Source organism: Salarias fasciatus, chromosome 14 (genome assembly GCF_902148845.1).
Source record: "Salarias fasciatus chromosome 14, fSalaFa1.1, whole genome shotgun sequence".
Taxonomy (NCBI): Eukaryota; Metazoa; Chordata; class Actinopteri; order Blenniiformes; family Blenniidae; genus Salarias; species Salarias fasciatus.
The window spans coordinates 18,913,793-18,940,929 of NC_043758.1; the positions used below are offsets into that span (position 1 = coordinate 18,913,793).

The 27,137-nt window shown below is 43.2% G+C and overlaps 2 protein-coding genes across 2 annotated transcripts in view; one reads left to right on the forward strand and one right to left on the reverse strand.

Moving 5' to 3' along the window:
- Positions 1-573: 573 nt before the first annotated feature.
- The window catches only part of egfem1 (EGF-like and EMI domain containing 1), a 61,292-nt gene continuing 34,728 nt past the window's right edge, over positions 574-27,137 (reverse strand). Inside the window, exons 15-31 of the mRNA XM_030109295.1 lie at positions 26,529-26,657; positions 22,772-22,906; positions 22,397-22,531; positions 20,682-20,807; positions 20,030-20,161; positions 19,677-19,808; positions 18,784-18,911; positions 12,800-12,929; positions 8,412-8,543; positions 7,428-7,556; positions 7,151-7,279; positions 6,164-6,292; positions 4,924-5,052; positions 4,655-4,783; positions 2,967-3,095; positions 2,742-2,870; positions 574-2,320 (exon numbers count right to left, since the gene is read on the reverse strand). Coding sequence (XP_029965155.1) covers positions 2,241-2,320; positions 2,742-2,870; positions 2,967-3,095; positions 4,655-4,783; positions 4,924-5,052; positions 6,164-6,292; positions 7,151-7,279; positions 7,428-7,556; positions 8,412-8,543; positions 12,800-12,929; positions 18,784-18,911; positions 19,677-19,808; positions 20,030-20,161; positions 20,682-20,807; positions 22,397-22,531; positions 22,772-22,906; positions 26,529-26,657 — 2,162 coding nt within the window. The 3' untranslated portion in view covers positions 574-2,240. The remainder of the gene's footprint in view (positions 2,321-2,741; positions 2,871-2,966; positions 3,096-4,654; positions 4,784-4,923; positions 5,053-6,163; positions 6,293-7,150; positions 7,280-7,427; positions 7,557-8,411; positions 8,544-12,799; positions 12,930-18,783; positions 18,912-19,676; positions 19,809-20,029; positions 20,162-20,681; positions 20,808-22,396; positions 22,532-22,771; positions 22,907-26,528; positions 26,658-27,137) is intronic.
- Positions 23,577-26,536, forward strand: LOC115401118 (EH domain-containing protein 2-like). Its single transcript, XM_030109297.1, has 6 exons — positions 23,577-23,952; positions 24,050-24,226; positions 24,445-24,542; positions 24,865-25,277; positions 25,381-25,545; positions 25,639-26,536. Exons 1-6 carry the CDS (start codon positions 23,732-23,734, stop codon positions 26,200-26,202), a joined length of 1,638 nt encoding a protein of 545 aa, XP_029965157.1. The 5' UTR covers positions 23,577-23,731; the 3' UTR covers positions 26,203-26,536.

The window sequence follows — 27,137 nt, forward strand, 5'->3', positions numbered from 1 at the left end:
ACCACAGTCACACCAACAGGAGCAGGTGTAAACACACACCCTGTAACGCCGTCCCACGCTGCTCACGTGACCTCTCCTGACTTCCCATTTGGACAGCTATCAGCGAAGCAGACAGCCTTAATGCTTGACCCTGCGCCGACTGATGAGAGAACCGTTTGTAAACCTTCTGCAAATATGAGCACTGACTTATCCACACACACACACACACACACACACACACACACACACACACACACACACACACACACGAGACCCCAGGGTTAGGTGACAGCTGGAGCCTCTCAGCCCGTTTTCTGGCAGCCATGCCTTGGCGCTCCCTTCACCCTGCTCAGGTATCACAGAAATCAATATCATGCAACATTGCCCAATCCCAAAGTAGATGGTTATAAACAAATACCCACGTGTGTGTTTGATGTTAGTCATTTAGACCATGATGGTTTCAGAGATCTCCTCTCCAAACACATGAAAATGACGCCAATGTAAAAAGGCTTCACCGACTGATCAGTGGAATTCGTCAGTTTTATAAGATGCAGCGTCACTTGCATGCTGGGAAATGAAAACAGTATGATACAGATAACTGGAAATGACCTGAGACATGACCCAGAACAGTTTATACCACTCTCAATCATACAAAATGAAAATGAACTATAACTGTAGTGTGAGTTATCAGAATGTGTCTTTGCGTGGAAATGGCTTGAAAAATGATACTTAATGTAATCTACATACTGGATCAAAATACTATTACAAAACATCAGCAGAGGTTACAGAACCAGCACACAGCGCGACAATACGAAAAGCCTTGGCCATTGTGAATGAAACTTTTAGAACAGGTGAATTAAAAACATCAAATCAAGATAGACAGATATAACAGATAACAAATGTGACAGAGGTTGAAAAGTCTGTCACCTATTTAAATTCTTGTGTCACTAATCAAAGCATCTGCTACATGAATTTGATGACTGTCAAACATACTGTTGTGATGGATATACACATGAAACGACAACAAAAGAAAAATTAAAATGATATTCAGACTTTGGACTGGGTTTATAGGAGCAGAACCTCAGCTCACCTGAATCAGTGGAGCTTGTGTATAAATACAAAATTCAACATATCAACAGCATCGACTCTAATGAAAAGGAGGCTTGAAGGAAGGAGGCCTCAACAATAAAAGCACGGAAGATTGAAATGTCATTTTTCTGTACTGGGTGGTCGTAGTAGTAGTAGTAGTAGTAGTCGTCGCTGTTCCTCAGAGTTTCTGCTGTTAGTTGTTACAAAGCGCTTCAGCTAGATTAGACTGTTGTTCTCTGTTAATTCGGGTCTGCAGCTGCTGCTTCTTCTGTTCTTGGCCCAAATGTAGAAAAATAAGTAAACTCACTGCACCATCTTACACCGCGCATGATATGGCATGACAAAACAAATCTGCAACTTCATGATACAATAAAAGATTATACGATGTACTTTTAAAGAGAACAAAGTGCTCATTTCAGACAGAATGAACTGTTACGCTGAATAAAAGGGCAATAAATTATGTCATCATTACATAAGAAAATTAAATTGAGCAAAACTTTAAGTGTTCTCCTGTTTCAAGTGAGCAATATTCAAGTTTAAACTAGTCTGCTAACAAATACCTGAAATAAACTGTTAGGGAGATTTGGGATTTTTATTTTATTTTTTTTTTTTTTTTTTTTTGGGGGGGGGGTTGTTTATTGTTTTATTGTGTTGTTTATTGTTTTATTGTGATGTAAATATAGATGTACTCCTAAATTTGTTCCAAACATATCTATTATTATCATACATATTTTCACCAGAAATGATGCTCATCTTTTGTTTTTATCTTCACTGTTTAAATTGTACAGACACTGCAGGCGCCCAATCAAAATGTTCACAGACTGAACTCTTAACATTTCATTAAAAATCAAAATGGAAAACAGACCATCCACTTTGAATCATCACCAGTGACGAACACCTTGCAGGTATTTGTTGTTTCCACCACTTGGCATTTTAAATGTTGGACAGACAGGTGGAGTTCGTGGTCCTCTGAGAGCCTCTCGCTTGTCAGGACCGCTGGCTGATTGTCTTGAGTTTCAGGCTTGGTGGTAGAGCGCCGGTCAGCTGACGGCCGGTCCCACCGGACATTTTAGCACCGACATCACCTTCATCGAGACGATCCGAGTCGCGCTTCACTGAGCCGAGCCCCGAGCTCCAGTGTCCAGGCGGGAGTCCGCGCCTCTGCTCGGGGGTTATGTGGTTTTGCTGCCCGCTCTTCTCTTTCTGAGGGCTGCGGAGAAGTTCGGCGCTCCTGGGGTTTGGTGCAGCAGCGCTGAAAGGTAGAAAAGGCAAGAAGACATCAGTACTGTTCGAAAATCAAAAGCAAATGTTGGAGTTTCGTCGGAGGAGAAGTAACTGCTCCGCAGTCTCCCGCGCGCGTTGCTTTGAGGAGGTAAAACGAAGACAGCCCGAAGCCCGGCTTCATGCTGGGTGCAGATTAAAATAACTGTCAGGAGACGGGAGCAGCTATTGAGGGAGACAGGGTGACACACGGAGTAATGGGGCTCAGCCTCTCACACTTCACGACACGGGGTTTCACTCAAGCTGGTTCAGCTTTACTGCCCTCACCCTGGTGGGTGCATGTGTGCGTATAGATGGATCCTCTGTGTCTATTTTGCTTTAGATTGACAAATCCGTGTGTGTGTGTGTGTGTGTGTGTGTGTGTGTGTGTGTGTGCGCATGTGTGGGCTGACCTTCACTACACGTCGGGCCGAGCCAGGCGCCCGGACACAGGCACCGCCCGCTCAGCCCGTCGCAGCGCGCCCCGTGGGAGCAGCGGCACAGCAGGGAGCAGTCGGGGCCGAAACGCTCTCCACCGCAGCCTGACACAAAAAAAGCACGTCGTTTTTTTAAAAAATTTATTGCGGACTTATGTTAGTAAATTAAATAACGGATCTCGTCATGAAGATGATAGATACTTTTTTCACATCTGTGTCCCGTTCTCCCCGGCGGACAGAGACATCGTCCTGTGGTCGCCTCACATGGAGCCTCTCCTGCACAGTCACACGTCTGCACACAGCTTGATCCAAAGCTGCCAGCTTCACACTCTGAAACACACACACACACACACAGCTTTCATACCTTCTGAAGACATTGGTTTACATATACTTCATGCAATTTACTCTTAACCCATCCCAAACTGCCATTTACCCAACAATGACCTCAGTCTAAACTACACCAAAGTAAAACTATTTGGTATTTTATTAGGTATTCATCAAAATGTATGTGTTGTGCAGAAGCCACTTGTGATTTAAAATAAGATACTTGGGGAAAAAATAATTAATACATTTCTTTTTAGGAGCACTTGAGTATTGAGAAATAATACAAGGTTAATGGGATGCTCGTAACAAGGAGGACAAAGAATTGAATGTAATACAATCGATTATAATACAACGTATTATAATCGGTAATCTGATTTTGGGTAATTTAACTGCAAGGTATCAGTGCTTGCTCTTCTACTTAAGTGAAAAATGCATGTAATTTAGCTTCTTCTGTAAAATTTTGATATGTTGTTTTAAGACTGATGGTTAAAGTTGGACAGTCTTTGTGGTTTTGGGGACTTCATCCCCACATGTGTACAAATTTCACTCGCCCCGAGTGCTATCACTGCTCTGACAATGTGCCATAAAGCAAACGCACCCTCAAATATTGGTCTTCATGGATGTTCTTGTTTTAGTATCAATAAGATGCGACTGAATTAAAAACAGATTCTCTCAGATCCACAAGTGCTTTCTGTGATACACACACACACACACGCCCAGTCTTGTATTTCTATCCTTGTGGGGACCGTCCATTGACTCCCATTCATGTCTAGCCCCTAACCCTGACCCTTACCCTAACCCTAACCCACACCACAACAAAGCCTAACCCTAAAGAAATGTTTTTGCACTTTTACTTTTTTCAGTAACAACAACATGGTCAAGAAAACGCTGTTTCTCCTACTTAGGACCGGAAAAAGGTCCCCACAAGGCACGTCGTTCCACGTTTTGCTATCCTTGTGGGGACATTTGGCCCCAACAAGGATAGAAATACAAGAACGCACACACACACACACACACACACACACACACACACACACACACACACACACACACAGCTGCTCCTCAGTCATCTCTCCTGCTGGTCCTGAAGTGGCCGTTTAGGCGTTCCCACTGAGAGGCAGAGCCCCATGTGCAGGCAGGAGGGCACAGGGATGTAACAAGAATGCATTAAGCAGTCTGGAAACACCTGTCTCTCATCAAATAACCAGCCTGCCTGCCTGCCCACCAACCTAAAAGCCTATCCGACTGCCCCCTCAACACACGCACGCACGCACACACGCACACACACGCACAATTGTTTTGCAAGTGTATTTATTCAAGCTCGTATCTGTTCACGTAGCGTCCCAGCTGGGTTTTCCAGGTGGCTGTTTTTTAATGAGACTGCAGCGTGACTGTGTTTCATGAATAACAGCACATCTGTTTCCTTTTTTTTAAATAGAGATTTCCATCCATTCTTAAAAATTCTGTATGTCTTATCTTGACTCATCTTTTTTTCTGGAAAAATAAGTGAATCAGATGGGGGGTTTTTTTTTCATTTAACATTAAGCCTGTTTTAAAGTACTCACGTCTTTGGCATTGTGACCCATAGAAGCCCGGTGGACACACACACTTTCCTGTCTCATGGTCACATGTTTGTCCAACCTGGCAGTCACAGGTCTGGGCACAGTTCACTCCAAAATACCCAGGTGGACACTCTGCGATGATTGCAAGAAAGAAAGTCCTTCAAGGGTTAATTCAAGTTGCCAACTGTCACTTATAAAGGCACAATCGTTTGAAGGTGCGCAGTAACGTCACCACCAAGCTCCTATATTAGTACAGATGAGGGTTTACGCACTGTGCTGACAGGAGTGGCCATAGTATCCAGCAGTACAGCTGCAGCTGCCGGTGAAACGGTCGCAGGTCCCTTTGTTCAGGCATGGACAGTCCTGCGCACAATCAAGCCCATATTTTCCCTGTGAGCAGGCTGCACAAACACACACAGACACACACCCATTACAATGCTTCAGCAAACAAATAGGTGAGATAAAAAAAAAAATACATAGTAATCAATACAGATTAACAAAAATATTTGAAAATGGTGGGGGGTTCTTGACCTGTACTGCCAAGCTAAACTAAATTTCTAGAGTTGTCCAGTCATTAAAAGAAAATGCTGCCTGAGAGAGCCTCATCATTTTCAGCAGACTTCAACAATGGCAGTCTTAAAAGGGACAAATTTTGCTTTTTTCACTTTGTGAAGAGTTTCTTATGGTGGTATGTCTTGCCGTAGCCGCATTAGGACGTTCAAATTTGAAAATTGTCTGCTTGCTCCCTGTCTTGCTGCACCTCATTTTGTGAAAATGCCTGCTGAAACAGTTGAGTTTGAGTTTGGTCCGCTTATCCTGAAATAGCGGATTTAACACCCCCCGTGTGTGTGTGTTTGTGTGTGTGTGTGTGTATGTGTGTGTGTGTGTGTGTGTGTGTGTGTGTGTGTGTGTGTGTGTGAGAGAGAGTGGGCGTGGACAGACGTGTTCAAGTGCATCCTGGAAAGCAGGCTCAGAAACGGCCCGTTCAGAGGAGAGCTCATCAGTGATTTTTTTAGACCGCTGGAACTCCAAACAAAGGATGAATTTGGCACGAACAAACTTAAATACTATGTTTTTGGGCTTCTGAGACCTATATGACGTGGCTGAAAATTAGCATAAAATGTCCCCTTTAAACACAGTGAAATGACATGACAAATGGCAAAAACCAGCTGAAACATGTATAGACACATCCACAACAAAATGTCTGCTTTATTTCTCATAATGTTATCTTATTAGTCATGACAATTAAAAATACATCTCAAAATATAAAATTTCATAAGAGCACAAAAATTTCCTTTATTTTAAACTAGGGGTCATATTTACCTAAATTAAATTTAAACTTAAACAAATGGAGAAAAAAAAAAAAACTATTCATAGTCTATAAATGAAAGTGTTGACATGCACCTGTGATGCAGTGTTTGACTGTTTAAAAGAGGTTTCCCCACCAGTCTCAGTGTTAGGTTTTTTTTTTTTAAATTCCAGTTAATATAAATCATTTACACTACACAGTACCTGTGTCACAGCGGGGTCCGCTCCAGCCCAGCCCACACTGGCAGGATCCTTTAACAGGGTCACATAAACCACCATTCTGACAGCTGCACGTGTTTCTGCACTGCAGGCCATAGCGCCCCCTAGGACAGGCTGGAGAAACATGTACAAAAAAAAAAACTTAATGAGATCAGAACTAAAGCCTCTCTACGGTAATCGCATCAATATGTGCTACACACAGTCCTTGCCTTGCACACAAGACTACACAAACCACATTCGAGTTTATTTAAGCAACAGTTAATTAGAGCGATGGCAAAGCAGTCTCATTTGGCGCAGATATAAAAGAATAATCATGTCTCCCTGGGTAATTTAGATTAGAAAAACAATAACCGAGCCGCCTTTGATTTCCCTGTTTATTTATTTGCTTCCTTGCCAGATCCAGCGACACGGAACACAGAGAATGAGCTACTTATGGATTTGTAAACATTCAACAAGAGGAACTGGAGAGATGGTACGTCCAAACATATGCAGGAGGCTGAAGAAGAACATTTTTTAGGGCGAGCAGTGCTGGAAACCCCCCGTTTGAAATCCGGCTGAATTGCTGATAAAGGAAAAGATTACAGAAACTCAGCTCTGCCTCTGTTTCCCGGGAATAAAAGCCCTGTGATCACGCCGAGGAAACAGAGAATTTGTAACTTAAATATACAGTGAGAAATGTTGGAAGCTACACCCTGGTTTTAGTGTTTGTTTCTTACTTTCTAGTTAGGTTTCCTTTCTCTGAAGAACTCATTAGAGTCAGGAGGACCAAATGATGCGTGTCAGCCTCGGGGTGAGTTTTGGTCCACTTATATAAAACGGTGAAGGTTAAAAGGCTTAATGCAAAAACCTGCTGAAGTCTGCGATTCTTTGATAAGAGTTCAATATCATATTGCTTCATGATGATAATTCCTTCTTTTCATGATCAGCTATTGGCAGCTACATGCGCTATTCAGAGGATTCTGGTGATCTTACCTTGTTGGCAGGATCGTCCCATCCTGCCAGGGCCACAGATACACCTTCCAGTCACTGAGTGGCACTGTCCTTCCTCACCACAGGAGCACAGCTGAGCGCAGTCTTTTCCGTAGTATCCACGAGGACAACCTGTGAGATTAACGCAGACCAAAAAGCTCTGACATTAAAGGTTCCATCTACAGTCAATTCACTTTAAAATCAAAGGAATTGGTGGTGATTTAAAGAAGTAGATGACACTCTTTTATGGAAGAAAAGTTGCAGGATCTTTTTGACTTACTGAAGCTGCAATTTGCGCCAATAAAACCAGGAGGACAGTAACACGCCCCGGTCCTGAAGTCGCAGCGGCCTCCGTTGACACAGCTGCACCGGGACTTGCAGTTTGGTCCAAAAGTTCCAGCTCGGCATCCTGGAGAAAAAAAAGAGACGCTAATGGATCAACTAAAGAAATCAGTGTATCTTTAAAAAAAATTTTTAATCTAATTTCATAATTTGTTGCATTTTAATATTCGATACAGGAAGCAATATTTTGACAAACGTGTCATTGCTGATATTGTTAGCTGACGTGTCCGTTCTTGAATACGTACATTTTGTAATCTTGTTTTTCTGTGATTAGTCAGTTCAAAATAACTTGTTGGAATCCCGGCTCTACAGAGAACTAAACAGCAGCTGAAAGCCATACCTGTAGACATGCAGCAGTTAAAGATAATTAATGAATTGCTGGTGAAATAGAATTAGCATGAAAGCCGGAGTATGAGGGTGAGTGTGTGAAAACATGCAATGCTCGAGAGGCCATCAGACACAGGAGCCTTTGCCAATATTAGATTAGACAGAAACCCAGAAGGTAAGATTCAAACTGTTCTATTTTCATTTAATTGATAGTTTCAGGTCACTCAAATTCTGTGGACATTATCAGAAAAGTCATACATTTTATTCCTCTGTAATTATGAATATTGTGTTTTTACTGCCCCAGCCTGACTGGGCTCATACTTCATTAGACTGACACTTCTTATTCAGATCATTTAGCCTGATAACTCAGGTTAATTTACCCGTTTGTAAGAGGCTCTCTGCCAAATATTTCACCTTTCTACGGTCCAGTATAAAACGTCTGAGTCAAAATAAGTGAAAATGTTAGGAAGCAGAGGCCGACTGTTGGGAAAATATCTAATCTGCTTCTGCATTAAAACCCATTTCTAAAACTCACAGTTAGGAGCAAACGGTTTACATCAGACGGCACTGGCAGGAATTGAACCGTATTGCTTACGCAGCTCACAGCCTGCTCCATAGTAACCAGGTAGGCAGCTGCATTTCCCCGTCGCAGGATGGCACTGCTCCTGGCCTCCGGAGCACCGACACGGCAGGCTGCAGTTCTGTCCAAACATGCCGGCAGGGCAGACTGAAATGATAAAACCACAAGCGTGCATGTCAGCAAACACTGGTGGGAGCAGTTCTTGAGATTTTGGGGAGAAAACCAAAACACATCTTCACTCATTTTCTCATTGCACCCTAAACATTAATGAACCCAAATGAACAAATGTACAGGTGGGTGAAACTCAGACATGGCAATAAAATTATACTGCACACGTACAGGAAGGGATTTGTTCCATTTAAACCTGCTCAAAGTTAAATGTCAAGACAAATACACATGCCGTTTCCTTTTCCTTTTGCTCTTTTCTCCGTGAACATATTTGGACACTCAGTATTTACTACTAATAAACTCAAAAAACTCTCAACAGCTTTCCCTTGTGCACAAACCACAGCGGACACAGAGGGGCATTCTTTCACACACTCCCTCCGCATACGTACGTACACGCTCATCACAATAATGAATGAAGTCCCTGGACAATCAGTCATAGCAAAACAAGATGGATCTGTGAACCGTACACGTTTTTTCGCCTGGGACCGCGGTGCTCGGCTCCTCAGTCAGGCAGCAGCAGGCAGCGTGGGGGACAGATAAGAAAGGACTCCAGACTAAAGAGGCAATTACGGCGCTGTCATTATGCATGTCTGGCTTCCAAAAGCCCTTATCCGCCGCCGAGGAGACAAAAACAATGCCTTCTGTTTTACTTGGCAACCGGTGTGTAACATTTATCAGATGTCTGGGGAGTGTGTGAGGAGAGGAAGGGAGCTGAGGCCGTGAGGAGGAGGAGGGGGGGCGGAGGGAGTGGCGAAGGCCCGAGTTGTGAGGCTGCTTGTTTACAGTCCGACAGGGTACGGGCTAAATAATGAAACATTCTCATAAAGTCTTGCGATAGAGACGGCCGGAGCACAGGGGTGGAGCACATTTGGAATAAACAGTCTCTCCCACAAGGAGGAGAAAAAGTGAAGTTCAGTCTGATTTTGACATCCTGAAGAGAGCGGTGACATTTAATGTCGTGATTTAAGTTCTAAGCGAGCGCACCAGCTGTGACTTACCTCACCAGTCAAATTAAACTGTTTTTGCTGAGATCAGCTTTTCTCCTCATTCTTACGTTTCCCGCAGCCAGGCGCCGCGAGTCCAGCCGGGCAGCCACAGCTCCCGCTCTCATGGTGACACCACACTCCGGCCTGGCACCGGCACCGCCGGGCACAGGAAGCGCCGCATGACCCCGGGAGGCAGGCTAACAGTCAATACACACAGAAACTTCACCCTAATGTTCTTTTATTGGCTGTTCCATTCAGCCACAATTTCCTTGCTGCTGCACACACTCACTCCTGTCACACCTGGTGCCTCTCCAGCCCGGCTCGCCGTCACACGGTGGCAACTCCGACTGTGGACACAGTCACACCTCTGCTCACAGCCCTGGCCAAAGAATCCCTTAGAACAGGCTTCACACACAACGCACCCCGTCAGGTTACATCATTCAAATCCAATAAAGTATTTTCAAGCGTTTAGTTTTTATACGCTTATGAAAAGAAAAATGGTCGTTGTAAAGGTCCTAATTTAGCTTCAGCGTCTGTCATCTTCACACATTTCTCCTAAATGATGAATGAACAGTTATTGGGAGGTGTGGAAAATGAGTAGGTGCTCTGAAACTGCCCCATTATCATGTTATTTAAGGTCTCTTCTAGGGATCAGTATTGACTACAAATCTAGATAATAGATGATATGACTGTTTGAATTGACCTGATAAGAAGTTTTCCTCAGTCCATGTAGTCACATCTTATGACTGATATAAGCCTCTTTATGCGTTTTCCTTCGTTTAGGCCGAAATCTGAGTTTGATTTCATTCTTGAAAGGAGAAAAGATGCAAAAACATCTGATAATTTGTTTCTAACTCAAGCTTAATTTAATGATGGCAAGACATACCAGCTTTGACAATAGCAAGACTAAAAATTGATATTAAGGGAAAGCAAACGTATCGGAAACCAAAGTTACTTTCCACCCCTGACAGCCACACAAAAACAACAGGCACTTGTTGACAACAGTTTGACAATATGCTGGAATACAAGAATAAGGAATTCAAGTCCAGACAGTCACCTGATTGGCAAAGATCTCCGTTTTGTACGCACTCTATCACAACACACTTCATTTGTGCAGCTGGAAACCTGAGCACAGCTTTATCTGTAATATCCCTCTTCGCACTCAAGGAAGTTATTTGAAGAGATTCGTCATCTTAAATAAATGGCCGGGATTTACCGAAACACCGATGCATGAAGTCTGAATCAAACGTTTGTCCACCTCAAAGAATTGCTTTTGTTCTCTTAACTTCCACACATTGTGATGGATAATCAGGGACGACTCACAGGCCGCTCCGATCCGTCCCGGCGCACTCACGCTGTTGCACGTGCCTCCATTTTGACACAGACATTGGCCTGAACAGTGTTCTCTATATGTTCCTGCAGGGCAGGCTGGGACAGGAAAATAATTCTTTACATTAATGAGGGGTTCTCTCACTTTTCTGACTTTGAGTTGTACTGCTGAATACCACTGTTTTGACTAACTGTGTCTCAGTGACAACGTACTGTCTGTTTTACTAGATTTTGCAGCATTTTCTCATTCAAGTTTGTCTTTTTGTACTCTCAAATACTTCCCAATGTATCTCATTTCTTGAGAAGAAGTCTAACATGAAACAGAATTTTCTACTTGCAAACTAAGCCTGTGGAGTTTGCAACCTTAGAATTAATAGCTTGAAGTTCACGTTCAATGCAGCGGATGTGGCAAATCTTCTTCACATGTATTTTAAAATATATTTATTTGATGCGCTGAGTCCGGTCTGCTGAGGCAGCAGCTTTAAGTATTGGGTTAAGGAGACAAGTTTTATCTATTCCCATAACAAATGTAATTCAGCAGAAAGAGAAATACAGTGGAGAAGGCAAATCCAAGTCTGTGTGGAGTTTGCATGTTCTGTCTGGCTTGCAAAGGTGTTCTGTGGTTTCCTCCCAGTCCAGAAACATGGGAGGAGAGACGCTGATCTTAAATTGCTTGTGTTTGTGAATGTGAGTGTGTGTCGAGTTATCTATCCAGGATTGTCAGGGTTATCTGTGTCGACTCCAGTGCAAAGTGAAGCTGAACTGGATCTGGATGGATGGATCTGGATGGCTCTATGTTAATGCCGGAGGCAGCAGGAGAGCTCAACAACCCGAGAACCGCTGAGAGAAACAAGAAATCACTCCATCAGAACATCTCTCGAAAAAAAAATTCACTGGTAATTTAAGTAACTGTGAACTTTCCTTCAAGCCTTCACGTTTCTGCAGAAACGTTCATGAGAAGAGACGACATCGAAAACACAGCGGTTTAGTCTGTAAGCTGGAACACTTTGACACAAAGGCCTCTGTGCTGAGTGACTGGCAGCAGAAGTGACGATCCACTCGTGCAGTTTGGCACCTGACTCCCGTCCAGCTGCACCGGCCCGTGACGTGATGGCAGCCGCCTCCGTTCTGACACTCACAGGTCAGGCTGCAGCGCTCTCCAAAATGACCCTCTGGGCACGCTGCCCACACAACCCCCCCCCCCCCCCACACACACACACACACATGCAAAGAAATGATAACGTAAGAAAGCTCACACACACTCCGTATTACCTTAAATTGCTCTGCAGCAGCACACGGTGTTAACCGATGTTCCGGGTTTCTGTGCGCATATTCTAAAGTTGTGATTAATGATCAAAGCCCAAACTGACATTTTGGGACTGAGAAAAAGGAAAATGCGCTAATGACAGAGATGCGCCATTAAGTCAAGCTGGCGGTTTTGTGCCGACTGTGACTCGAGTAGTTGGAACCACAAAATGGCTGTGGCAAAAGGAAAAGTCTTGAATAAGACTGCAGAATGACAGGCTAAGAAGTTTAGTGGGCATTTCACTGGCTTCATTAAAACAACGGAATGAAGTCCACAAGAAGCTCTAGCATGAGAACGCTGATGGGTCCGCTGCAAAAAGTCCATCCCAAGTTAGGTTTTGCCTTCGCTAATGTTGATAGCTACATACATGTGGGTGCATTTATCCAGAATAGACCTCAATTAAACCGCGTGTGCCAGAGGGCATTCTAACCCTCCCCCCCCCCTCCGCCCTCCGCCCTTACCCATCCCTAAAAACGTCGACGGCAGTGTCTCATTATGGAGATAATTGTTCACAAACACATCGTAGTTGTGTTTAAGGAGAGGAGGAGGATGTCGTGATGGGCTGCAGTGAGGGCCTCCCTCACACCCTGTTTTAATGATGTGGCTTCCATTACCCAGAATGCAGTGTGGTCCTGCCCAGCCGGCGGTGCGCAGGCAGGCTCCTGTGATGTGGTGGCAGCGGGCACCGTTCCTGCACTCGCACATCTGGCCACAGTCAAGCCCGTAAAAGCCGTCCGGGCACACAGTGGGCCAAGATAAAACATCCGAATGGTTAGAACTGGCAGCTTCGCACAAGAGGAGAGGAGAAGCTTCAGATGGCAACTTTTTTAAATTTTTTTAACATATTCAATTCTTCTCTTTTTCGTTCTGCATCTCTCTACGCCGTCCTTTCCCTCTCTGTCCTGCCACCTACAGAAAATACCGATATCAAATTGCAGCGCCGTGTCTGCGTTCGTTAAGTGAGCTCACGTCTCCCACATGTGCGGTGGATCTGGGCCACATCAAAGTTCAGGGCGGCTTTGGGGGGGGGGCCGTTCCCTTTTGGAGGTGATGGGGGTGCAAAAAGAGCCGGTAAATAGAGCACCTGCTGAGTCCACAGGCCTCACCGACACACACACACACACACACACACACACACACACACACACACACACACACACACACACACACACACACACACGATGTGTGGCTGCAAGAAGGTGTTAAGGGTCTGTTTCCTATTCTCCAGGAGAAATATGATTAAAGTGTGTGTAAAGCCAAGTGACACTCAGACTGGAGCAAGCAGGGAGCCTCCTCTCCAGGTTCTATGGGATGAACGCGTCTTTTCCACCACTGGGATGTAAATACGTTCTGTAAACTTCACTTCGCCAGGACGAAAAGACCAACTCTGTTTATTCACAGCCTATTTCCAATGCTCAATTTGTCACTGCAGAGATTACAGAGTAGCCCAAGGACAACTGCTTTATTTATATTTTCCCATGCTGGTTTTGAGTCACAGGAAAGATACTATTGCGTTGCCAAACTTTGACTGACAGCTTTTGCCGTAATATGTGAAGGAAAAAAAAAAAAGAGGGGACTGGTGAGGCTTTGGATGAAATCCATCCCAATTGTCTGAGCAGCCAGCAGTTTTTCATTTCATTGACCCTAAATTCTCTCTATCTAAAAGGAAAGCAGAGCAGTGGACTGTGTTACCAAAGGAAACCACAAACTGGGAGAGACACAGAAACGTGTAACTCGGTGGTTTTATGTATTCTAAATGCAGCGATCAGGGTGTTTGCTCAGCAGCCAATGCCTCATAGTCTCCTTCTCCAAATACAAATTGATGAAGCTGTCCACTCCTCCTTTTTCTGACTCGAGGCCTCAATTTTTGGAAAGCATAATTTCTTGCTCTGCAGTTTCTGGCATGACCGTCGCTGCGTTCCCACGCTGACAGCATGACGTCTTCGCCTTCCCTCTGTAGTGGTTAGGCTGCAGCGTCATTAAAGCGAGCCCGCTGAGGATGCTGTCACTTTAATCCAGCTGTACATTAACTTTGTGGTAGCGGCGAAGCAAAATCACCCTTTTATTGTCTCTTGTTTACTATTTTGATGGCACTTGCTGATACCATGGCAACAAGCTGGTCCTGTTTGTCCAGCACAACGTTTCAAACACACTGGCGACTGTTGCGTCATTTAAAAATTGCCAGTTATGGATAAATGAACAATGCAACAATACAATGACATTAGCCATCTATCAAGCCTGTTTTTGGATGAACCACCTAACATCTTATTGAGCTTAAATGTCACATCATCCATTTACAATAATAATTACGGTGCGTTGGTTTTATATAGCGCCTTTTTTCAGGGAACTCGGTTAACATATACAGCCATCCTGGGGTAGATTGACACTCGGGGCCTCAGACATCTGACCTTACCTAGTGTTATGTTCTATCTTTTTACCGTTTTCTCTTTTTTCTGATCTCTTTATGTTTATTACCTTTACCGTTCCAAGAGTTTTGGTTGTAACCATGTTTATCTTTTTATCTACCCCTGCTTCATGTCGTCACTAGATGCGTCCCTTCTCTCCGCTCATCTCTTTTTGCTCATTCTCTCCTCCGTGCTCCTTCACTCTGATTACTCTCCAGATTTGTCAGCTGTGTCTTGTTTAGTTCCCAATCCCATCCTATATATGTGATCTCTTCAGTAAGTACTGTCAGTTGCAGTTTGAGTTAATGTCCATCTAGTTTTGTGTCTTAGGCTTGTGAACTATCTACGTATGTGTTCTCCGCTGGTCTAAGAAGGCAAAAACCAAGTCTGTATTTGGGTTGTGTGTTTAGGTGCTTCATCTGTGTTCCTGAATCAGGGACTATTTTGCCAGACAAAAATGACTCCAATTATCTGATTGAATCAGTAAGAATCACGAATTACACATCAATTCATCTGTCTTTGATACCACTTAATCCAAAGTCTCTCACAGGGCAAACACAGGAAGATAAACACACACACACACACACACACACACACACACACACACACACACACACACACACACACACACACACACGCAGATTATTCAGAGTTACCAGAATCAGACGCTTGTTTCTCAATGGTTTAGGAGGAAACCAAACTACGTAGCAAAGTTCACACAGCGAGAACGTGCAAACAAAATCATTAGATTACAGGACTGGAACCTGGGAAATCTTTGCTGTGATGCAATACTACCAACCACTACACGATAACGTGGCCCAGCAATCATACAATGAATCGTTTCAGTAAATGCCTTATTTTCATGTTTTGTCTAATTTTGGTAATTTTTGACAAATTTTTACAAAGCCAATGAATAAAATCAGAATCAGAATCAGAATCATTTATTGGCCAGGTTTGACAACAAACTAGGAATTTGACTCCGGTTAGCCGCGCTCACAGCAGAGTACACAGATAAATAATGAAAGGATAAATACACAGTAAAGATAAGAGACACAAAAGTCAAATTAAATCAAGTTAAATTAAGGTTAACTACTGAAAGAGTAAATACCCAAGGAGAGAGGCATAACATTAACAATAAAAATAAACAAGTATTTACAATAAAAACAGATAAAAAACCAGAAACTCAAGAATATACGTATTATACTTAGATGGCTAAAAAGTGCAGGTAACAGATTATGAGAAATGAAATGCATCAGTCTGCATACACAAAAATCTCTAAGCTTTTTGTCTCTTATTTGATTCCAAGAGACGTTGTACATCACACATTACATGCATTTTATTGATTTAAAGGTAAAGGTTTTCACATAGTCTTGCTCGAAGACTGATTCCCTTTTAAGTCATCCTTTTGCTTTAAATAATTTTCCAATCCAAATTGTTAAAGGCTTTATACTTGAAAAAAAAAAAAAAAAAAAAGCATATTTACACATCCTGAGTTGATGAGTTGATTTTTAATTACAAGGGCTATAATATCCATATACCAGCAGGGGGTGATAACTTTCCATACTAACCACAGATCTATCATCTAATATTAGCACAGCGTCCGCAAGTGTTTGCAAATGTTGACTCTTCTCTGGGAGTCTTTGTTTATAGGTAGGAACAGAGGATTTGGTCTAACTTGTCCACTAAAACACACACACACACACACACACACACACACACACACACACACACACACACACACACACACACACACACACACACACACACACACACACACACGGTGCCATCGTTGAAAGACTCCATTTCTTGACTAAATGAGCTCTTTAAGACAGGAGGATTATTTCCAGATCCCTGGTTGTGTAAGAGCCACTGCTGTCAGCCCATAAAGCAGGTCCAGGGACCACACAGCCGGGGAGAACAGACCACAGAAACAGAGCGGATAGAGAGAACACAGCGGAGAACTTCCTGGTACCATTCAGGGTCTGTGCGCTGAAAGAGGTCAACTCGACAACAACAACAAAACAACCCCAGTTTTTTCGAACAATCGCACGGATGTTCAATGCTGGTCGGATGAGAGTTCTTTTCACCACGGCCCAAAAAACTATTTTGAAGTGAACCATCAAAGCTTTGGATTACAAATGCGACGCGATCCAACAATGAAGTGGTGGAACTGCGTTCGTACAATGGCCCCTTTCCTCCATGCCTGCCTGCAACGCTTCGTGCAAGAAGCTTTCGGAATTTGTGGAGTTGCTTTTCTGTGTACTGAGACATTAACCGAGCAGGGAGAAAGGAGCGCGTGCATGGCGTGTGCTCCTGTAGAACTGTCACTTCAAGTTATTTCTTTTGATTGTGATTGTGTGAAACAGATGAACTACAGAGAATTAGACCGTCTCGCAGTGCAGACCTCTCCCTGACTCCTCCTGAAGGAAGAGGCCCAGCAGAAGACTGAGAAACTGGACACCTCTGTTTGAGGGTAACGGGCCCTCAGAAAATAAAATCCGGTCAGACCGATAGCCCCATTTCCACAGCGACGTCCAATCAGAGCGACGACGGCATCTGAGGCCATTAGAATGTTATGACTGGGGATGTGAAGTCCTGTTCTAGAGTGACATGGCCATGATTCACGGCGTCCCGTGTGTTAGGGAGGTGGTATGAATTTCTGGGGCTGCTTGTACACTCATAATAAATCTTACACTTTGTAGTAACACGAGGCCACTTCTAGTCATAAGAATCTATAATCAGGAGCAAATCTATAACATGTTAAAACCCTGGGACTGCTGACGAGTCCTGCAGCTCGGGATAAATACCATAAGGAGGAGATGAAAGTAGTGAGAGGGCTTTAAAGAACCAGAGGAAAGACTCTCGAGTCTGTGACGTACAGTCCAGCTAAACCAGGATGATTAATACAAATTACAGCCTGAGATGTGTGCGGTTTTAAAATGGTTTTGCTCATGACATTATGTGGACATTAAATGAAACTGTGTGATGATTAACCGAAGCAATGAAATACTTTCATGGATCAGTAAAATATCCTGCACTGCCATCTAGTGTGAAAGAGTGAGAACAACCCATTTGGAAAAAGGCAAACGAGTGTCTGAGGTCAGAGACAAGCAGGAGGAGAAATAATTTTAAAATAAGATTGAAACTACCACTTTCTACCATTTTCCTGTTTTTGACATTTGTGGCAGAGATTACACAAGTGATATAATTATCAATTACATTAATACTGAGATTTCACAGGGTGCACACAGTTATTTGAATAATTTGTTCAATTAGTGTTTGTTTTCTGAATATACAAACATATCATCTGGTTTTCTAAGAGTTATTGGAGGTATAAGAATTCATGATCAAGCAAAGGTGCACATGAATGCTTACAACAGACTAGCTGTTTAATATTTTTGCTTGAAATTGTATCTTATTTCCAGATTTTCAAACCAATATCTGGTATTTTTTGTTTGTTTTTCTATGGAATCAACTTTCATTTCAAATTCTTTTTGTTGAATTAAGCGCGATGGGAAATATCTTAAATTATTTGTTCTCACATCTTTTGAGAGGCGCACAGGTTGTAAATTCATTCTCATGTAAACAGTTAAGTCACGCGTATTTATTTATTGGTGGGCTAGAAGTGATGTTTTGCAGTCTATTACAGGGACCACAGTAAATAATGTGAAAAGAACATATTTCTTGTCCTGTTTGGAATTAACAAGTCCTTTTTTCTGTGTACATTCATGTCAGACAGAAACATGCATAAGTCAAATTAAGCACTAACAACATGTCATCTTGGCAAGATGTGCATCATTCAGGAAAACTGAAGCAAAAACACTCAGTCTCTGTAGGAACTGATGAAATATACATGCATTTTGAAGTGCCTTGTTGTGCACCTGAACAATAACTTTGCAGTTTCATCAAACTACATGTGTTCTTTTTAGATAGTCCGACAGGTTTAGGAAGCTCTGCACTACTACAGTTGATATTAGGCAAAGGGCAGGGTTCACTCTGGATAGATCATCAGCACAGAGGCTACAAGGATGCTGCTGTGAGAAGAAGTCAGATGATCCTGAGAAAATCCAGGCCGGCCCAGAGAGAAAGAAAAGGTAACCTCTGTGCATGAGTCCAAGTGCAATTTTAATAGCCTCAAAATGAAAGATTCCCTTTAAAGATCAAAATTGGTCTACACTAAAAGAGGACTTACTCTTTTCGCAGAAAGTGCCGGCGTATCCAGGAGAGCAGGTGCAGGCTCCAGTCACGTGGTCGCAGTGAGCCCCGTTCTGACATTGACACTGGTGGGCGCAGCCTTGACCGTAACGCTCATTCACACACTCTGAGAGAAAAATAAAAGTAAAAACATATCATCATAGTAAAAACTTCAATCTGTAATGCCTTCTAATTAAAGGTGCTGTAGGCAGGATTCGGCATCTCCGCCATCTTGCTTAGGTTTCCCTAAGCAAGATGGCGATTTGACCCATCTAAGATGGCGATTTGAAACCCAGCGCAGCCAATCCTGTCCTGTTTTCTCTGACATCACGCCCTTACGCAAGTTAAGCCCCTCCCATAAGAACGTGCGACGAACGCCCCTCGACCAATCACGGTTAGAGCCTCATGGGCTTTTCTGATTGGTCAAAGATACCTGGAGCTGTCTAGATTCCTTTTCAGCTCAGAACAGAGACAGATGGAAACGCTGAGCCCTCGCGGTAGTGCAGTTATGCTACACTCCTGAAGGATTATCAATGGATACTCAAACATTTAATCCAAAGAAAACACAGAAAAATTAGCATTGACTAGCAAAATCCTGCCTACAGCACCTTTAACTTTACATACAGAAAATGCAGCTGGTCAACTTAAAATGTCAGTACAGAAAATAGCTTCCCTTAATAGCTTAATATGGTTTCTTACCTACATTTAATTTGAAATAAAAAGTATCTAACATAATAAGTGTGTATTTTTCCACACCATAATAATGCTAGAACAACAAAACAGGCAAAAACACAAAAAAGCTAAATTATTCAAATGCAACACTCCCAACTACCAGATGGTGGCAGCATTTACTAACAGATCTATGTTAAAGATGCATGAAGCATAAACTTACTGTTTTCACAGTGATCCCCGGTATATCCGGCTTCACACGCACACTGACCAGTGGCCGGGTCACAGCCCAGAGCACTGGTCTGGCACTGGCATGGACTGATGCAGCCCCGGCCCCAGAAACCAGGACCGCATGCTGTCAAAGTTTACACACATTGTTGGTTTCAATATTTGATGAGGTGTGTTTGCAGTTTTTTTTTCTGTCTTTGCCTGGCCTTCTGGTGCTTACGCGCTGCACAGTCATAGCCAGGTTTGCATCCATCCATCCATCCATATATATTCATGCACATTAAACCTTTGTCTCAGTATGACTTATATTTCTGGTGTTTTCTTATGACAAATTCTGCACAAACTCACCATCCTGACAGTAGTTCCCCATGAAGCCGGGCTTGCAGTCACACACACCGGTCTGCTTGTTGCAGGAGCCTCCGTTCTCACAGTCAGGACACAAGGACTGGCACTTTAACCCCCACAATCCATCAGGGCAGTCTGGGAAGCAGCGAGCATCCTACAGATTAGCCGAGCAGTAAGCCACTTATGCTGGTTATTTCTCTATAAAGCCCTAAAGCCACTTAAGCGTGGATAATTTGGAGGAGAAATGAACAAGCGTCTCTGAAAGTGGAAAAACCTTTTACTGCGGAAAGAGGCTACAAAGCAAGTGTCAAGTTGGTAATTGGTTTGGCACAGAGGCACAAATAACACCACAGCTGTTCAGAGAGCACAACAAACTGCAAGCTTGTATGATCAGTGGTATGTTTGACATTTTCTACAACATTCAGGATGAAACCAGCAGGGAAACTAACCGGGGTTTCCAAGTGTGGGAGAATGAGAACACATATAGGTTTCCTACAATAATGCTTTATCCTGGTTTGTTTATTTTTAATCTCCTTTTGTTTGTAAAACTACTACAGTCAACTACAGTTAAAAAGTAACTGATACTTTAGTTTTTAAGGGTACTTGGTTGTTGCCTGAATTAAAAAAACAGCGATAGTAATTAAAAAAAAAATACCTTCCTGGCATGAGCGTCCTGTCTTCCCAGCAGGACAGACGCACTGTCCAGTAACAGGATCACAGGAAGCTCCTCTGCAGTCACAGGTCTGCTCACAGTTTGGTCCAAAGCTTCCAGCTTGGCAGACTAATAGTGAAAAACACATGAGAGTAACTCAAAACAGATACATAACAGTCACGTTGTTGCCATTACACAACAATGAAAAAAAATTGATAAAAAAAATGACTTTCACAAGCAAAAATGCCAAATCATTTTTTGTTTATTGATTCAGTGTCTTTAAATAGCTTCTGCAGCTTCAGCTGAAGCATAGTGCCTCTGTCATGACCTGACTTGCAACTTAAAACTCAGAACACATAAAATTCAATGACGGTTCTTTTTATTTCCCTCTGAGAAACCCAGCAAGTCCAAACCAGGGCTGTGCATAAGTGTTGACATACTGTAGCTCTGCTCTATTATCCTGAATCACTCCAGAGAAAAAAAGCCATCATATTTTAATCAAAGTATCGTTAAGAGCACAGTTAAGAGGACTGAATGTTCAATCACCCAGCCGAGCAAACAGACAAAAGACACCGCACTACAAACACACACATTCTTATTTGCGCTCTTAATAACCGCAGGAACACCTGCACTGACCAAGCAATTTCATGAGGAAAAACTTATTCATTCCACCTATTAAATCCACTCAATCCATCAAACTTAACACCAAGTGAAAAGCGAAGTACAAAGTAAGATTAATAGCTGGTTCGGGAAACAAACAAAGACTTTGACAAAAGTAAGTATTCGAATTGATTTGTGATATCATTCTGACACAGTTTATTGGAAAGAGTTTCACCTTTATGCAAACAGCAGCCACACATGCCGATGCCTGTCTGTGAGTCAGTGCACACACTTCACACATGCAGCATTCTGTATGTACTGTGAAGCTCTGACCACATGAGTGCAGCGTGGACTCCAGCTGTGAGGAGGACCACATACATTCAGTGATTCTATACACATACACCCAGGTTTAGATCTGCCCAGGGCTGTGGGAATCCAGTCCAGTCTCACGCCATTATGAATTTTTGGTTGATGTCAGAGTCCGTCAGGAATTTCATATAAGAAGTATACACTGTGTGGCCACTTGGTGGCGTCATGGTTAGTGTTAACCTGGTGTTAATCAACAGTAAGATGGTGATGGATTGGCATGCAGGGCCAGGCACTTCAGTGGAGAGTTGCATGTGTGGGTTTTCTCCAGGTACTTCAACTTCCTCTCGCAATCCAAAAATTTTCATGTGAGGTTGACTGGTGAATTTAAATTGTATGTAGTTGTGGATGTGAGTGTGTGTGACTGTTTTTTCTGTGTGTCCTGTGAAGAGCTGGCGACTTGTCTCGGATGAATGGGTGAATTTTTCACAGTAGCTCATTTTGGGATTTCAGACTGTCACCTGCATCTACAGTCCATCCATCTCTAACAACAAGCCATTAGAAATATGGCTCCAAGTTCTACTTTTGAATTAATATTTATTAAAAAAAAAAAAAAATACTTCAATGAACATTCTCATTTGGTTGCTTCATAAATTACAACCTGGACATACAAGGGATTTGAAAGAATGTCATGAGCGAAACAGACCTAATACCAACTGAACCTGATGTTGTGTGTCGTGCGTTTGAAATATCCATTAATAACATGTAAAAGAAAATCCTATAATTTACATTGAGGCATAATCATGTCTAACCCTGCTGACAGTGGTCTCCGTGCAGGCCTGCTGGGCAGCTTTGTCTGCATTCTCCAGTCCTGGGGTCACATAACCCTCCGCGTGGACAGTCGCAGGGCTGCTCACAGCCGGCGCCGAAGAAGCCCGGATCACATTCTGCATTGAAGCACGGAGATAAACACACCAAACAAGCAAACATGAACATAATGTTTAAGCAAAAGGCAGTTTATTATTGTGCTTCATCAGTATGTGACTTCTTAATTCTATGATCACTGTAGTGACTGACAATACATAGACAGTGAACTTGGAACTTGAATGCATTTGAACTTTTTGACTCAATACATCTTTTTCTGTCCAGCTGAGAGCTTCCTGTCAGTTTTGTGCGTGCGCTTGTACCTTTCTCACACTGTGGCCCGTGGTATGCAGCCTTACAGAAACAGATCCCCGTCTTGGGGTCACAGCCAGTGGAATGTTCTTGAACACAGCCACATTCCTTGGAACAGCCTGCGCCGTGGGTCCACCTGGGACAAACTGAGGGGTGGAAGGGATTCATATGAAAACAGACAAAAGACCAGAGCTGGGGGGATGTAAGACAGAAAAATTCCTCCTGTTTGTATGGCGTTGTACAAAAAAAACATACAGGAGTGAAAGTTACATATCGCAGTTATGTAGGAAGAAGAGATCTCCTCAACAGTTTGGGTGGTCTGAGTTAATTATAAAAAAAAAGCCTTAAAAAGGAACGTTTCTGTTCTCTCAAATAACATTTTATGTGACATATGACCCAAACAATCACATTCAACCAAAATGTTATCACATGTCGGGCTCCTGCAGCTTAAGTAATGTGATCACTGCCTTTCGTTTCACTTGATTTATGGCTTTTCATGCAAAATACAAACTATTAATGGGATTACTTGGCCAACAATGTTTGAATTCCAACAAATAATGAGTAATGTTGGCTTTGCTGCAATCATCCAAGGTACTTTCTGAGAGGTTTATCACTTGTACGTAAGCATTTAATGAATAAATGTTTTGTGTTACTTCTGACTTTCAAAACATCAGCATTTCCACATCCCCACTTCATTTTTAGAACAATCACACTGGACGAATCCTGCCAAAACTGTCCCCACTCAATAACAAAAACTAAACTGCACTCCACCCTGTCCCTCTCAGCATTGGCTTTATGTTAGGTGCAGCTGCAGGCTCCAGTTACACCCTCTCCACCCTCTCTATGGTCCGCTGCAGGATGAAGCAGACAGCTGTGAGATTTTGATAATATTCCTTTGTGCAGCGTTTTCGACATTCAGTTTGGTCTTAGACGAGAAAGAGCAGCTTCTGCGTCGAGAAAACCCGATAGCCATGTCCATCCGGAGGTTTTGGAGCGCCCCTAAAGCGGTGGGGGACGTCAACATGGTGACAGAGGAGCTGAAGAATCTTTACTACAAGAGGCTGCTGCCAATAGAGAAACACTATTCCTTCCATCACTTTCACTCACCCAGCTATGAAGATGCAGACTTCGACAACAAACCAATGGTGCTGGTGATGGGTCAGTACTCAACAGGAAAGACAACCTTCATCAGGTAAGACACGAGAAAGCTTAACAGATGGAAATCCCTAGTGTGCATGTGTCAGACATCGGAGGATGACTGTAGGTTTCTGCATCATCTGTATCTTCAGGTATCTTATCGAGCAAGATTTCCTTGGGAGCAGAGTTGGGCCAGAGCCAACCACTGACTGCTTCACAGCCGTCATGCATGGAGAAAGTGAAGGGATCATCCCTGGAAATGCTCTTACAGTAGACCCAAAAAAGCCATTTCGCAACCTTGACCCTTTTGGAAATTCGTTTCTGAACAGGTAACGGAAATCATCTGGTAAAACTTGAGAAATGTGGTGGGAATTTATAAATTTTTTCGACAGAAAATGAAAAGCTTTTGGCTGTTGTTGCTTGTTTGGTGATATTTTTGTTTTTTTGTAAGGCACAAATATTTATAAAAGTTCATTCCTGTGTTGTGCAAGCCGGTCCTGTACATCTGAAAACACTGTTTGATTCTTTCTTTATGTTTCTTTCGCAGGTTTCAGTGTGTCCACATGCCAAATCAAGTCCTTGAAAACATCAGCATAATAGACACACCAGGCATCTTGACTGCTGCTAAAAGAAAACTAAGCCGAGGTGAGGACGGATTGTCTTTTCATTTTAGGTTTAATAATGAAACAATTTTTTTTTTTTTTTAATTCACTGGTCACACATTCAGCGCTACAGCAGAAGACATTGATATAAGTCGACCAGAAGCAAAGCAGAGGAATCTGATGAGATCTGGGAGGAGCAGTCAGTAACTGGGCTCTGTTTTATGGTCACATTTTTCTTTGGGTGTAACGGTAAAGCCTTGCAACCAGTGTTTGGGACGTGATGTATGTTCCTCAATGTCTTGAGGCGAGGAGGTTTGCCCAGTTACATACAGCGTTAATGAAAACCTTTTGCTCCCCGTCCCCAGGCTACGACTTCCCGGCAGTGCTGCGCTGGTTCGCTGAGCGTGTGGATCGAATCATCCTGCTGTTTGATGCACATAAGCTGGAGTTCTCCGATGAGCTCACCCGGGCCTTTGGGGCTCTGTTTGGCTACGAGGACAAGCTGCGCGTGGTTCTCAACAAAGCTGACAGGGTGGATTCCCAGCAGCTCATGAGGGTGTATGGCGCCCTCATGTGGTCCCTGGGAAAAGTGTTCCGCACCCCTGAGATCTTGAGGGTCTACATTGGATCGTTCTGGTCGGAGCCGCGGCAGATGTGTGACCACTACCAGCTGATAGAGCTGGAGGAGGAAGACCTCCTGGCCGACATTAGAAACCTGCCACGCAACGCTGCCGTACGCAAGCTGAATGACCTCGTGAAGAGGGCACGCTTACTGAGGGTAACGCAAAATCTAATCTTTATTTTCAGTACACACTCACAAACTAAGCTGCTGATGTGATTTTAAATGAAAGATGTTTTATTTTTTTTTTTACCTGCTCCAGGCTCATGCACACATCATCAGCTATCTAAAGCAAGAGATGCCAACTATTTTTTGTAAAGAGAGCAAGAAGCACAATCTGATCTACCAGCTTCCGGTCATTTTCACCAAGATCCAGCAGCAGCATCGAGTCCCAGCGGGCGACTTCCCCGACTGCACCAAGATGCAGGTAATCAAACAGCTGGCACAATGCAACTTGTTGTGGAATTGGTCAATTGTAATGTGTTTTTCAAGGCTCATATGGGATTGTTTACATTTGTAGGAGAAGCTTTTGGGTCAAGATTTCTCAAAGTTCAAGACGCTGAAAGCAAGTCACTTGGCTTCCTTGGATAAACTCCTCACAACCGACATAGCGAACCTGGTTCCCTTGCTTCAACAACAGGAAATGAAGAAGAAGTCACTCCCTTCTGTGCTGGATGCTGAATTTTTGGGAACATTCAGGCGTGATCACTACAGAAGGGACCCATTTAAGGAACTCCCGAAAGACAATGAGAGCAATGAGTCCGAGTTCGATGAGTGGGTGGTGGAAAAGTACAAACCGAAATATGACGAGATTTTCTATAACCTCAGTCCCAACGATGGCAAACTGAGCGGCACCAAAGTCAGAGAGTGGATGACGACCACACTGCTGCCCAACTCGGTGCTGGCTCACATCTGGAGGCTGTCTGATGTGGATGGAGACGGCATGCTGGACAACGAGGAGTTCGCGCTGGCCGTCCACCTCATTGAGGGGAAACTGGAGGGCTACTACCTGCCCAGAGAGCTGCCCTGTCACCTGGTGCCGCCTTCCAAACGACTCGGTTCAACTAGTGATGTATCAGTGTGAGCTGAAGGGATCGGAGTACAAAGGCAGACAAACTCCTGCATGTGAATTCTGTACATTTTTGTTTTCCAATATTCATATCACTCTTATTTTAAACATTTGACTTTATATTTTAATACACACATTTGTAAAGGAGAAACAAATAAAACATATAATTGATGCATATTTTAGTTGAGAGAACTTAAGAGCACCAGATAAAGCACAGCTGTGAAGTACGCTTGATTAATAGACACATTAAACTGGTAATTATAAGGTGCATTTGTTTAATCCCATGCCAGCATTAAAGACATTACTTCTATCACTAAATCTGTATCTATGTTTCAACTTACGCAAGTGACAGAAACGGCCATATAATCCTGGAGAGCACAGGCAGGCTCCGTACAGACGGTGGCAGGGTCCATTATTAGGACAGCTGCACTTTCTTCTGCAATTCCAACCAAAGTAACCCCTGGGACAACCTGGAAGACAGGGCCAACAGACAGGGTTAAACTCTCATGTGAGCGTTGATAATTACCTATACATTGTTTGTATACATCAATATTTTGGCCGGGTCCTGACTGCGGCGGGCCACGGCCTGGTATCAGTATTTCAACACAGCTTCTGTACACTGAGGTGTGCACAAGATTTGGACCACATTCATTTAATCAGTGTAACATCCATCCATCTTTTAAATCACTTTATCTAACTAAGGGCTGCAGTGGACTGAAGTCAAGCCCAACGAACGATAATTGAATGCAGGGCTCTCCCGAGGCAAGTCATCAGTCCAACACATGGCCAGCACAGATCGAAGAACATTCACAGACACTCACATGCAACTCAGATTCACCAGTTGATCTCAAATGCATGTTTTTGGACTGCAGAAGGCAACTGGAGTTCACAGAATTCCAGACTCAACACAGGGATCTTCTCACTGTCAGGTGAGAAAGCTACACCACCAG

Bases quoted from the DNA above. Each gene is read 5' to 3' on its own strand.
- LOC115401118 (XM_030109297.1), top strand. From the start codon at position 23,732: ATGTCCATCCGGAGGTTTTGGAGCGCCCCTAAAGCGGTGGGGGACGTC. The intron at 25,278-25,380 runs GTAACGCAAAAT...TACCTGCTCCAG, and splicing joins AGAGGGCACGCTTACTGAGG to GCTCATGCACACATCATCAG. The intron at 25,546-25,638 runs GTAATCAAACAG...TTACATTTGTAG, and splicing joins CCGACTGCACCAAGATGCAG to GAGAAGCTTTTGGGTCAAGA.